This window comes from Rhinoraja longicauda, chromosome 23 (assembly GCF_053455715.1).
Source record: "Rhinoraja longicauda isolate Sanriku21f chromosome 23, sRhiLon1.1, whole genome shotgun sequence".
Lineage (NCBI taxonomy): Eukaryota > Metazoa > Chordata > Chondrichthyes > Rajiformes > Arhynchobatidae > Rhinoraja > Rhinoraja longicauda.
Window position 1 is genome coordinate 16,268,890 of NC_135975.1, and position 14,271 is coordinate 16,283,160.

The window sequence follows — 14,271 nt, forward strand, 5'->3', positions numbered from 1 at the left end:
GGCGAGAGATAAGATGAACAACCACAGTCCTTTCTCCAGGGTTGACTTTTTTTTAAACTAGAGAGTGTTGGTTCAAGGTGAGAGGGGAAAGATCTAAAAAACACCTGATGGACAACGTTTTACACAGTGGTTGGGACATGTATGGAACAGTAACCACAGAAAAAGGTAGAGGTGGATACAATTATGATACTTCAAAGCACTTGGACAGGTACAGGGATAGGATATTTGCTCAGCGCAAGCAAATGGATTAGCTTGGTTTGGCAATTTGCTCAAGGACCAGATTCATGATGATTTCCCTCCTTTTATCCCCATTATCTTTGACAGAAGAGAAACTTCAGTTTCTGGCAAAGCTTTCAGCGCAATATCTGGAAGCGGATTAAAGGGCCCGCTGGTGTTGCAACATCTCAGTAAAATGCCTCTCTTTGCCTTCATGCATCAGATCCTCCTGTTCCCTGTTGCCCAGACAGAGATTGCAGCTCCTGTCAAACTCCAAGTCTCAGCTCAGATGAATTACATTGCACTGGCTCAGTGTCACTTCTGCCATTAGATGCAGTCTCCTGGGACAAGTCCAAACCCAGTTTATTTGACAATTACATTAAACATCAGAACAAATGAATGAAATTCCGAAGAAAGTACCCTTAGAAGCCTGTTCCTGCATTTAAGATGGGAATTGTTCCTCAACAAGGTAGTACAAAAAAAAAAAAAGTCATATTTTTCCTCTGTCGCTGGTTTCTTTGTGCACACTTGCTCAAGGCACAAGTGTTTTAATGAAATGGTGATCCTGACAGGATGCACAATAATGAATGATGGATTCATGAGGAGATATGCCCATGCTGACAGCTGTGTGGAAAACTCATGACCGCCTGTCTCACCAGCAACAATTAATACTCCTTTGACAAAGAGAGATCGGCGGCAGTTCTTAAAGCTCTAAGGTTAGTTAATGAATGTCCTTTCTGGGTGGGAGCAATGGGTATCAATTCTGTGATTAATGATACAGTACATGGTGAAGCATGGACAGAATACTGGACCTTTACAGCTCGAGGCATGCACTACCAATGTACATGCTGATATCTGTGTAGAGAAACAAGCTAACTCCCTCCTCAGCAAGGGAGTTGAAGCACCTGAGGCCTGAAAAACACGGTGCATTTTATTGACACTCTTGGTAACCATAAACTTTGTGTAGAGAAGAGGCATTGTTTCTATTGAACCAACTGAGAGAAATGGCCAAGAGCCTCCACAATTCTTTGTGCATCCATCGGCTTCTTAAGTAGAATTAGTGGGGGGGGGGGGGGGGTTTAATATCTCCCAAGTACCAATGCCTGATAGCAATCACAGCAGTGGAATTATTTGTGAAATTTACTTTTGTGATGATTGATATTATTTACCTTTTGATCTGGCAAATTTCAATCCCTAATTGTGACTCTTTTAGGAAAAGCAATCTTTCTACTATGTATTTCACACACTCAGGCATGCTCACCTGCTTGTACGATATTACATCGATACATTTAGGTTTAAGAAGAACTTTCTAGTGAAAAAATAAAATTGAAGTTTTCAAGTCAGTACATAATTCCTGTTACCTCCGTCCACTGTTCCTTTGCTATTTAATTAAAGACAGTCAATGCATCAGATGTGTTTACTGTGCACTTAGCTCTGGAAGGGGTTTCCTTCAGCAGCTTCTCGACATGTAGCATAACAAGCAAACTGGCCAAACTGCAGAAGCACTTCAACATTCCTGTTGGGAATTTTACAAAATGGGGAAAAACGAGCTTTTTAAAAATGTCTTCGTCCAATGCCATTTCCACAAAGTTTGCACACAGATTTTTTCCAATGTATTTGCATCTATGCACCTATTGCATCGGGTGTTCCCAATAAGGCCTCCTGTACATCGGCGAGGCAAAGTGTAGACTTGATTACCATTTCGCTGAACACTTGCGTTGGTCCGCCAAGGCCCAGTTGCTAACCACTTTAACTCCCCTTCACATTCCCACACAGAGTCTTGGGCAACCTCCATTGCCAGAATGCAGCCACACACAAATTAGGCAGTACCTCATATTTTGTTAGGGTAGCTTGCAACTCAACAGTATGAATGTTGAATTCTCCAATTTTAGGTAACTACTACAAACACCTCCTCCTCCTCCCCATCTTCCTCCGTTAACCAGTTCACAACTATACATCCCCTTGACCAATGACTGTCTCTTGCAAACAATTGGCCTATCAGGGATCCTCCTTGCCTGAGGTCAGCTGTTGCCAGCCCCAAATTGTGCTGCTTTTTGTCTCACTTCCAGTTCCCCCCACCACATTCACTGTGATGAAAGGTCCCGACCAGAAACGCCACCTATCCATTTTCTCCAGAGATGTTGCCTGACTCGCTGAGTTCCTCCAGCACTTTGTGTCTATCTTTGCATTTACTCATGTTCATTTCTGTCCAATTCAGGACCAGTCTCATACCTTGAACTCACTCTGAAAGGTTTTCTCATCGGCCACATTAACCTGCTGTGGCTGTGCAAACAATGTACAAGTTTCACTGCTGCGTCTATCTTCACTAAGCAGAGTGCTCACAAGCACTGACTCAATCTCAGTTGGTGGATCACAAGGCTTTGTTTCCAGAGTGGCCTGATGGTCTTTGTCAAAGATCTTTTCAACTCTTCCTAAATATCTCCTCTGACCAGAAACATCTAAACGTAGTTGAAACTAAGTTAGATAATTTTAAAATCATTGATACAAAATGTAAATTTATTTCAAAATATACTTAATAATTAACCAATGAATACACTTCTGTCTACTTATCCTTTATTTCCAAGTTAGCAATCTGATTCAAATAACCTCCAGCAAAAGATCAGGAGAGTCAGCATTTGATATCCAGAGGACTCCTGGCTTCCTCATTGTAACACAGCACCACTGTTGTCAGATATGCACAGATCTCCACGGATTTACTTTCCTCACATCAGTACAACAGTTAAAACCTTTTATTCCTTATCATTCCTATTCCTATTATTTATCCAGAATAAAATCTCCACAAAAGTGTTAAGTTCCATTCATCGTTATATTCTGCACATATCATTTATCATGTTCGCCTTGATATTATACAATATAGCACAGAGGAGTGGTTAATTGAGAATATCCAAAATATATCAGAAGGTACTAAACTGATAAGATTAATTGGAAAAAGAACCAGTTAGAAACAAGTAGAGCATACATTTCTAAATAGGTTAAACTATTATCATTACAGAGGTGCCACATTATTAATAATTGCGGCTTCTACATAATGCAGTCACATTCATAATTAACTCAGCACGTTCAGCTGGATATTTTATGAGGGCAAGATCACATTATTGCCCTGCTTCCAAAATTCCACCCAGTATCAAACTAGGCTAATAGGCAATTACACAGAAGTTGCATTAAATTGTTCTGACAGATGAAGGCCAATTCAAAGTAAAGGTGCAAATGTGGTCATTTTCTTCTTGCAGCCAACTAAATACCTGTTCAAATAAAAATTGAGCCTAATCTAGGCTATTTAAATCTAAATGTTCTCTACAGTCCCTGATACTTATATTAATCATTGTGTGGTTAAGAGTATTTGGTACAAATCTAAATCAAATCACCAGGTTATATCCTCACATAAAGCACAATAAAAATGTCATCTCCTGTTGTTCTATTACACTTATGTTCCAATGTTCCAATAAAAATATTTTAGAGTCAAAGGGTTATCACAGTCACACAATAGTTATTGATCTGAATAACAAGTGGTGAGTGTCAAATAACCAAAATCAATAAATATCTGGCATGCTACATTCAGGCAATTCTAGGTTATCCCGTTTTAATGATTTCATTACAAATCACTGTCTTCTTAAAAGCCTGAGGTAGTAGGTTCTCATGCATTTATTACGAGAATCTATTTAATTTTAATGTAACTCACCTTAGGCTGAAGATTTGGATGAAGCAATACATAACCATTAGGATCGATTGCAAAATAATATCCATTAGGCCCAAGCTGTTATAACATTAAAAAGACTTTTATAATTCAATATCACGGATTTTATGCAAAATGAAAGAAAACATTTAAATTACTGTAATGTTATTCAACAGAAAATGCAGATCCACATTTAATTAAAACACAGTGGTACGTTACTAATGTGCAAGCATACACTTTCAGAAGATTACAGCTGAACTTGGTGTTTAGACTCTCTTTATGCAGTGGTATAACTATAATTAAGTATAATTACCTATCAAATTCAAAGTAATTAGTGAACACTCATTATGCGAGTAAAGCCAAGCCTGGATCACAGCACAAAATCCATTAAACATTTGATATCATTTTCAATTTAAGTATTTTAAACTTTGAATTAACTATTCTATTCATTACTTGAACCATTTACTGATGCAAACCTACTCTGAAGATAATGCAATTATATTTTCTTCAACATGTAGCCCATTGGATAGAAGGTGATTCACTTGTCTGTGTATAAAGCAGAAACGCGCAGATAATATGTATAAAACAGGCTGCAAGATAGTGATCATGGACAGGTAGCCCGACCCACTATGGACTAAATACTCCGGTCAATAGTGAGGTACCTTTGCTCAGCATTAGGTCCGCATTTATCAGGTGTAATTTCCCAGCCACTACCTCCTCACCCCAATCCCTATCATGGATGGGCCTGGTGCAGCAGGTGGGATGAGGGATAATGGAAGCAGTGTGGTGAGAGTGGGGTAAGGTGCAGAGTACAGCCATGGCCACCAAATTGCTGGACAATATGACAAAAGTTTGACTATTAAACCACATCCCTGGCTCAGCTAGCAGTCTGACATGGTTCTTTCATCAAGATCACCCAGGAACAAGTGAAATAACTCTTTTATCAATGATTAAAGTTTCCAAAACACTTAAATGGAAATTAAAACACTTAAATATTTAAATAAATTCAATGAAAAATAAAGTATATGAGCTGAGAACTACCTAAGTCCATTGGAGGTCATTGAACTGATAGAGGAAGCTGTTCCTTCAGTAGGAACCAGCTGCCACATTCTCTAATGTTAGCACTGGGGAATTGCCAAGACTTGGCCACAGTCCAGGAATTATTGGCAACTAACAACATGGAAGTTTGGGGCTTGTGCATTCAAACATGCAAATCCCAAATTTGCTAGCACTTTCCCACTTCAGCACAGGGGGCAGCACAGGGGGCAGCACAGGGGGCAGCACAGGGGGCAGCACAGGGGGCAGCACGGTGGTGCAGCGCTAGAGTTGCTGCCTTACAGTGCCAGAGGCCCGTGTCGATCTTGACTACTGGGTTACAGAGTTTGTTTGTTCTCCCCGTGACCTGAGTGGATTTTTCCCCGGTTTCCCCCCCACACTCAAAAGGCATACAGGTTTGTAAGTTAATTGGCTTGGTATAGTTGTAAATTGTCCCAGTGTGTATAGGATAGTGTTAATGTGTGGGGATCGCTGGTCGGAGCGGACTTGGTGGGCCTAAGGGTCTGTTACCATGCCGTATCTCTGAACTAAACTAAACTAAACTAAAGCCAACATATCTTTACAACGTCCACGCAATAACTCAGAGCCAGGGTTAAATGGAGTGGCGAAGGTGAAGGTAAATGTCCTGAGAGGATCTCCAAACTATACTTACAGTGTAACGGGGTGTGAGCCTCTTTACATCAGCTAGGGATACATCAATGCCCATCACGCCAAGAATCAACTGGTTCTGAAAGTTCAGATGGTTAAAATACCACTCAATATATTTCAAAAAAAAGATTGTCCCTTACACAAGGTTCATTTATTTTACATTTATATAAGCATTAGGCACCTTTGAAACATAGTGATATGGAGGCAAACAATGTTTTTAATCATTGGCTATTTAAATCTAAATGTTCTGCAGGATCCTTGATACTTACGTTAATCATTGTGTGGTGAAGAGTGTTTTGTCCAAAACTAACTCAAATCACCAGGTTAAACCCTTGCGTAAAGCACTGTAAAGATTTAATCTCTTGCTATTCTATCACAATTATGTTCTGATGTTACAACAAAAATATTTTAGAGTCAAAAAGTCATCGCATGATGGTTATTAATCTGAGCTCAAGTATGTGGCAGATCTGGGAATTTTAGATTGATTTTACTTAAAACCTTCTTGGCGTTGCACTGTTACAATAAAACTGAAATCAGTTATAACCTTCATCTGAGATGTATTGAAAAAAGAATGAACAACATATTTCATACTTCTAATATGTTTATCCCAAGTGATAACTCACTATATTAAAGGCTCTATAAAAATGCAAGCTGTTCTTTGCTGTATTCTACTTCACCAATATCTTTCATTTTAATTCCAGCCACTAATCTATAAAATCTATTAACTATTTTGGTCTCTTTTTCCAACTCTTTGAGCTTGTTTTTCACTTGTCTCACTTGCTATCAGTAGCTTGTGAGAGGAGCTTGGCAGGTTTTCAGCCAGAGTTCAAATGGATTGATCAATGTCAGGCTAAACCATTTTAATGTCAAGCAAGCAGAAATTCTTACTGACAACTGGATGGTGCATTGGGATGGTGCACACTCTTGAGAGCTACGACCATATTTCCCAGGGTGAAAAACCACACTGAGTAATACGTGAGCACTGAAATGTTGAACATTTCACGGCAGCCTCCCACTGTTATTCCATCACCAGGCAGTCACGCCCAATGGATTCCTTACAGTCCTTCATTGGTGGCTGGAAGATGGATAATGGAAAGACAGGAAAAGATAAATTGCTCGCAAGAATTATGTTCTTGTAGCCAGAGTCAAATTGTGATGAAACATGGAGGACATATTATGGACTGGACTGTCATGGCAAACTTTGTCTCTGAAGGAAGGTATGACCACATGGCCTTTTAAACTGGAGATAAAAAATTAGACCCATTAAAAGGCTATCAAGAGAGACCTTCCGGGTCCGCATTGTTTGGGCTCATCCTCGGCTTATGTCATTATCACATCTGAGATCTCTAATTGTAAAAATGTTTCTTTAATTCCTGGCAGGGTTCAAAGACTGCAAGGCAACTTCTCTAGAAGCTCTGATCAGCACGTTCAAATTATGCTACAAATAGCGGTCTCATCTTTGTTGATAAATATGTGAAAATTTGAACAGTCTTTTACAGAATCTCTACTTCATAACAGTGCCAAGTATAATTTGCAGTAGATTTTTGTAGCAAAACTGTTCCACAATATTTTGAAAAAGGCGGACTCTCCAATGTAAAACATACCTGCTTTCCACTAGCATCTCTCGTTTGGTTGAAGACTGGCAGAGTTCCTGTGATAACAAGACCGAGTTCCTATTGTAACGGTAAAGTGACAGGTACATATAGAGAGACAGGAATATAAGACACACAGATGCACATAAAAATAGCAACAGGTTAGAACATAGGTGGAAATAATCCAATTAAAAAAACATACTAATCCAGTTTAGATGAACAAAAATCTCAATTTGCAATGATTGCAATTCATCAACCGTTAAACTATTTAATTCTTATAAAGTATCATGAACTCTATTATTTCCCTTTTAATTTGATTGTCATTCACTGATGAAGAGTAAATTTGTTCTAACTAGCCTGTACTTCATGAATATAAATACAAGAGAGCCAAAGAAGCAGGTCAAGCAAACCATTTTTAGCAGCTGTACAATTAATTTAAAATAAATTCCTTCATGATTAGCAGGAGAGCAAAAGTCATCACTGGATCTTGTGGAAATTCTTGTGGGGAAGGACCGAGTTTGTAGAAACAAGGAACTGCAGATGCTGGTTTACAAAAAAGACACAAAGAGGTGGAGTAACTCAGCGGGTCCGTCAGAATCTCTCGAGAACGTGGATAGGTGAATTTTCGGGTCAGGACCCTTCTTCACTCCAAGTTTGGCTCCGTTCGTAAATTACAAACCTGAGTTGGTAACCTGATTAAAATGTTGGAGAACTTTCATGCCTAAGTATTGCATCTCACCACAGGTAAGGATGAGTGGTGTGTGCCATGAATGCACTACCTGGAGAGGTGATGCAAGCAGATACTATCATGGCTTTTAAGAGGCTTTTAGAAAGGCACATGGATGTGCAGAGAATGGTGGAATACAGGTCACGTACAAGCAGAGGAGATTAACTTGATGTCATGATCGGCACTGAAATTATGGGCGATGTCATGATCGGCACTTTTCTAAATTCTATACGTGGGAAAGGTTCAGGTTTAGAGGGATATGGGCAAAATGGGGACTGGTGGCACTGGTGTAGATGGGGCATCTTGTTCAGCACAGGCAAATTGGGCCGAAGGGCCTGTTCACGTGCAGTATGACTCCTTGACTATTATTCTAGGAGGGCTACTTTGAAAACAGTAGAAGAAAGCTTTTGAGGAACCAGACAGCTGCTTGCGTTGAATTAACTTTCGATGAGGTGGGGTTAATGTACGGGAATTTGTTGGGTATTGCTTTAACATGGCAGTTACGAACTTGTATGTTGTTGATGTATTGATCAAGCCTTTTGCTTTGCCTTCCACAGTTTATTATCCATCCTATTATCGTCATACCTCCTTTCTAACATCATCTACCGGCATGGTACTGATTGAATGCCCCTGCAGGTTTTGATGATATGTAAATTGACGATCTCTGGAGACCCATCTCACCTTTAGCAATTCTCTTTTTACTGACATACTTGAAGGCGATAAGTGGAAATTACAAGCATTTTACAGATTTATGTGCAGGATTCGGCATGGCTTCCAGAGTCATTAACAGGCTACGGCATGTTTGCTGATACTTCAGCTGTGGTGCATGTGGAGACAACACTATCAAAGACAGACACCTGCATTAAAGCAGAATGTGTCGATGCTTTGACGATGAGTGTATATAAGACAACAGTCACAGGGGATAGACTTTCCTTCAAGATTTTTGAAATGCTAATTGGAATGATTCATTTTAATTTTTGTAAATGTCAGATTGGGATTTCTGCAAAGTAAAGTAATCCCCAATTCCCACTCCAATATGGTAGAATGAACAAGGTTGCTCACTCCAGCTGCAGAGTTTAGGATTGGAAAGATTGTCAATCCGCTGATACATTTTATTTTGCATTAATATCAAAGATGTCCTAGATTTCAAATATTAATGAAAGGAGTGTTTAGGTCAGTAAAAATAGTATCTACTTTTAAACGTGACATTGCTTTTAAGTTAAAGCACTAAATCAGGGAGCTTGGGCTACTAGCTCATAAAGTCGGTACGTGCCCGGATTATAAATACAGTATCCATTTCAAAAGATCAATCTAAAACTCAACAGAAATGCCACAATGTGAATTCAGCTTTTAATCTACAGTCTTTCGAAATGTGAACATGATTTTATCACTCTGCAATCTGCTTCATCAAGTCGAAAAGATAGCCACCTTTTGAAGTTCATCTTTATATTCATACTTCGCTATGCTGATAGCCTAATTAGGTGCTGAGAATTCACTACTTGGGCTTGTGATTACACAAATTTCACCCGCTCAAAGGGAAATGTTCATTTTCTACACTACCAGTAAATCAAGCCTTATTATTGCTATTGACAACAGACATAATTTCATTGTCTCTGTTTTAATGATAGAACTTCTCACAGATAATACTTTGTTGGACAGGTGGCAGGGTAATCATTGAGGTGTGCGTCTTATTTAGGATGGATCAAAAGGAAAAAGTTTAAAGCTGCACGAGGTAGAAATTTTGCTTCCGCTGCATGCGTTGAGCTTACAACACGTGTGTGTGTGTGTGTGTGTGTGTGTGTGTGTGTGTGTGTGTGTGTGTGTGTGTGTGTGTTGGACTTCACTTCTGAAAGTCAGTTTCATTAACTTAAGAAATCACACATTTGTCACGAACATCAAAGCAGCACTTTCTATCTTTACAATCAACTTCTTTTTAATTTATCAACGTTATTAAATGCTATGCTTTAATTGAAATCTAATTTTCCTGTAATATGTAAGTTGATATAAAGCAATAAGTGTTAAATTGATCTCAAAATATATAAAGTCGTGCTCCATATCTTTCATATATGGTTTCAACAGTTATAGAAAACATAGCCCCTTCCCCTCCAATGCTCAACATATAAACTGAGCTAATAATTTGTTCCTTTGCTGGTCTATGCTGTTTAAACATTGCAAAATGTAGAACTAAAGAGAGGAAAATGACAGCACTGCAAATGCTGGCAATCTGAAGTAAATAATAGAAAATTATGAAAACACAGGGTATGTTTGCAAATAACTAAAAATGGTGAAAGCAGGCTAATATCCTCATACATTGTCCACATTGTTTCATTGTACAAGGTATACAAAAATAGTGCTGGAGAAACTCAGTGGATCAAGCAGCAACTGTGAAGGATGATGAACAGACAGACCCAAAACATCATCTGTCCATCCCCTCCCCAGATGCTGCCTGACCCACTGAGTTTTTTCCAGCACTTTGGGTTTGTACAAGATCCCAGCATCTGCAATCTCTTGTGACTCTATTTCTTATCTACCAATTGTCAGTTGTCATTATCAAGATGTTTCACTGACTCATTAATCCAGCAAATACCAATTACAAGACAAAAACAAAGAACACTGGTCGCACTCAGTAAGTCGGGCAGAACCAGCAGAGAAAAACAGGGCAGATGTTTCAAGTCAATGATTCTTTTTCTGAACCAGTTATGAAGAAAGTGTGAAAGCAAACGTGTTAGTGGAAGGTGGCACAGTGGCGCAGCAGTAGAGTTGCTGCCTTACAGCGCCAGAGACCCAGGTTCGATCCCGACTACAGGGATGAGGTTCTCAATAAGATAAATAACACGGGCGGCACGGTGGCGCAGCGGTAGAGTTGCTGCCTTACAGCATTAGCAGCACCAGAGACCCGGGTTCGATCCCGACGACGGGTGCTGCCTGTTCGGAGTTTGTACGTTCTCCCCATGACTGCGTGGGTTTTCTCCGAGATTTTCGGTTTCCTCTCACACTCCAAAGATGTACATGTATGGAGGAACATTGGCTTGGTAAATGTAAAAATTGTCCCTAGTGTGTGTAGGATAGTGTTAATATGCGGGGATCGTAATTCGGCGCGGACCCGGTGGGCCGAAAGGCCTTTTTCCATGCTGTATCTCTAAACTAAACTAAACAGTATAAACTGAGGTCACAGGGAGGAGAGCACAGTTGAGGCAATGAGACAAATCTTTTGGACTACATTCTTTGTCTATTCTTCATTAAGAGATAGGTCAAGTAAATTAGCAACATTTGTGCATGATGCCATATGCAAGTTCAGGAAGTTTGTTGAGGGCAACTGAGTAGAGGTTGAACTGTATGTTTAGAAGCAAACTGAAAACTAAATGAGTCCACACACGGCAGTTTGAACATCTGATTAGCAGATGTCTACCCTCCTTACCATCTCCAAGGGAATTGCTACTAATTTACATTGTTAGTACGTGAAAGAATGGTTCCAGTGGTTGGAGATCTATGTTCATTATTTATTAAATAGTGCTGTCTTTTACACCCATCACCTCTGACAAATCCTTTCTCAGTAATGAGCCTTTACCAAAACCCAACCACCATCCTCTGCCACCCCCAACACAACGGAGGGAAAATTAAACGGGTAATCCACACTCACACAACGTTGGCAACAGACCAACAGCAACAATGACTGGTAACCAAAAATACTGGAAATTCAAAATAAATAAAAAAACAAAGATGATGGAATCATCTGGAGGTCAGGCCATAAGTTTTGGGAGCAATGTTAGGGCATTCGGCCCATTAAGTTTACTCCGCCATTCAATCATGGCTGATCTATCTTTCCCTCTCAACCCCATTCTCCTGCCTTTTCCCCATAATCCCGGACACCATTACTAAAGAACAATCTGGCAATCTCCGCCTTAAAAATATCCATTGACTTGGCCTGCACAGCCATCTGTGGCAATGAATTCCACAGATTCACCACCTTCTGGCTAAAGAAATTCCTCCTCATCTCCTTTCTAAAGGTACATTCTTTAATTCTGAGGCTATGGCCTCTGGTCTTAGACTCTCCCATTGGTGGAAACATCCTCTCCACATTCACTCTAGCCAGGCCTTTCAAGTGCACTTTCACTAAAGAGGAACAGAGTCAACGTGTGGAACAATGAACGGTAGCGAGGGGAATGCATGTTTCAGAAAAGGAAAGTCAAAGGAAAAGAGGAAATCACCAGCTCCCGTGGAAGGATAGCATGCTCTTCAAATCATTTCTGGAGGGGAAAGCTTGATAAAATCAAACAGCAACCGTCCAATATTTAAGGAGTTTCTCCTGCAGCCGCCAGCTGGATAATATCAATATTCTTCTGAACTAATTCTGTGCCGACTTAGATCTGCCACGCGAGAGCAGATGTATTAAACCCAGTGATATGCACCTACTTCCAAACTACTTAGGGAGTTTGGCTAATGGATCTAGATGTGATTGATTAACCACTTTATGGAAATCAACAACCTTGCTGTCATTGGATGCAGGTTACAATATTTGTAAATGTCTTCCTAATGCATTAAAAGCGATATAGGTTTGTCCACAAAGCAGAACACTTAACCCAAACAAAGACTGGATCTTTAAGCTCTTCTGTGTAGGAAGGAATGGCAGATGCTGGTTTAAACCGAAGATAGACACAAAATGTAGAGAAGGAATGGGTGATGTTTCGGGTTTCTTCAGTCTGAAGAAGGGTCTTGACCCGAAACGTCACCCATTCCTTCTCTCCAGAGATGCTGCCTGTCCCGCTGAGTTACACCAGCATTTTGTGTCTATTTTTAAGCTCTTCTGTTGGACTGAGAATTACAGCCATGATTAATGTGCATACACACCACTAGACTCTTGCACATCAAGAAATTAATAACTAATCTAGCCTAGTAATTAATCTAACCTAGTAACTAATCTAGCCAAGTAACTAATCTAGTTTAGTAACTAATCTAGCCTAGTGACTTGAGATTTTTAATCTCTTGACAGGTTTTGTTGTTAAATCGCACCTAGATTGTTTGCTTCTGGATTTGAACTCAAGGAAGATTCTGTTTCTTTGTTGGACTTCCGTGGGTTTGACACTTACATTCCTGGAGTCTGCATCGTCTCCAACTCAGATGCAACGGATTCAACTTGCTTGGTACAGGTGATGGGTAAACTCCCTAATCCTTAAATCATGGCTTGTTGTGCTATGCACATTCAGCACCACGGATGAAGCCCTTCAACCAACAAAATTGCATGAGTGGTTATCGGAATTCATTTTGGAGCTCCAAGTTAACTAAAGTTTACCAAGAATCAACAAAGGCCTTAAAAAACATGGATACAAGCAGAGATCCAGTTCTTGTGATATCTGTAAAATGTATTTAGACTGGAGAAGGCATCGCCTACACACATGTTGAGTCTTTAAGCTTCTCTTAGACTCTTATGAAGTAATCACCCCGCACATGAGATCACAAAGTGTCCACACGGTAGCGCAGCAGTAGAGTTGCTGCTTTACAGCGAATGCAGCGCCGGAGACTCAGGTTCGATCCTGACTACGGGTGCTGCTTTGTAAGGAGTTTGTACGTTCTCCCCGTGACCTGCGTGGGTTTTCTCCGAGATCTTCGGTTTCCTCCCACACTCCAAAGACGTGCAGGTATGTAGGTTAATTGGCTGGGTAAATGTAAAAATTGTCCCTAATGGGTGTAGGATAGTGTTAATGTACGGGGATCGCTGGGCGGCACGGACTTGGTGGGCCGAAAAGGCCTGTTTCCGGCTGTATATATATGATATGATATGATATGATAACAGGGTATTTATGCAATTGGCTACACTGCCAGCCTTCAAAAAGAAACACAAACCTGTGTGTTCAAATTAGAGGGAAAAAAGACATAATTTATAATTAGGAATAATCACACTGAGATAACAAATAATATGCTGAGGGAAACGAGCGGGCCGAGCAGCATCTGTGGTGGTGGCATCCTGATGCAGGGTTTCTATCCAAAACGTTAGCCATTTCTTTCACCCCTCAAATGCTGCTTGACCTGCTGAATTCCTCCAGCAAATTATTTTGTTGCTCCAGATTCCAGCATCTGCAGTCTCTCGTGTCTCCATCATCACAATGGGATTTTATTCCCCCCAAGTTAAAATGTTAAATAAGTGCAAGCTTTGTTCTATTTTAGAGACACAATGTCATACAGCACAGAAACAGGTCCTTCAGCCCAACATGTCCATGCTGACCAAGGAGGACACATCTATACTAATGCCATTACTTTTAAAGAGGTAGGGTCTCCAAATGTTCATTTATATCATATTATTCATTTCATATATCGTAATATCATATCATATTATTCTCTGG

At 40.0% G+C, this 14,271-nt stretch overlaps 1 protein-coding gene across 3 annotated transcripts in view; it reads right to left on the bottom strand.

Moving 5' to 3' along the window:
- The window catches only part of LOC144604905 (voltage-dependent calcium channel subunit alpha-2/delta-1-like), a 497,845-nt gene that overhangs the window by 118,580 nt on the left and 364,994 nt on the right, over positions 1–14,271 (bottom strand). For all 3 annotated transcript variants that reach the window (XM_078419763.1, XM_078419762.1, XM_078419764.1), the window contains 3 exons: positions 7,219–7,287; positions 5,619–5,693; positions 3,917–3,991 (listed from right to left, as the gene is read on the bottom strand). In XM_078419763.1, coding sequence (XP_078275889.1) covers positions 3,917–3,991; positions 5,619–5,693; positions 7,219–7,287 — 219 coding nt within the window. The remainder of the gene's footprint in view (positions 1–3,916; positions 3,992–5,618; positions 5,694–7,218; positions 7,288–14,271) is intronic.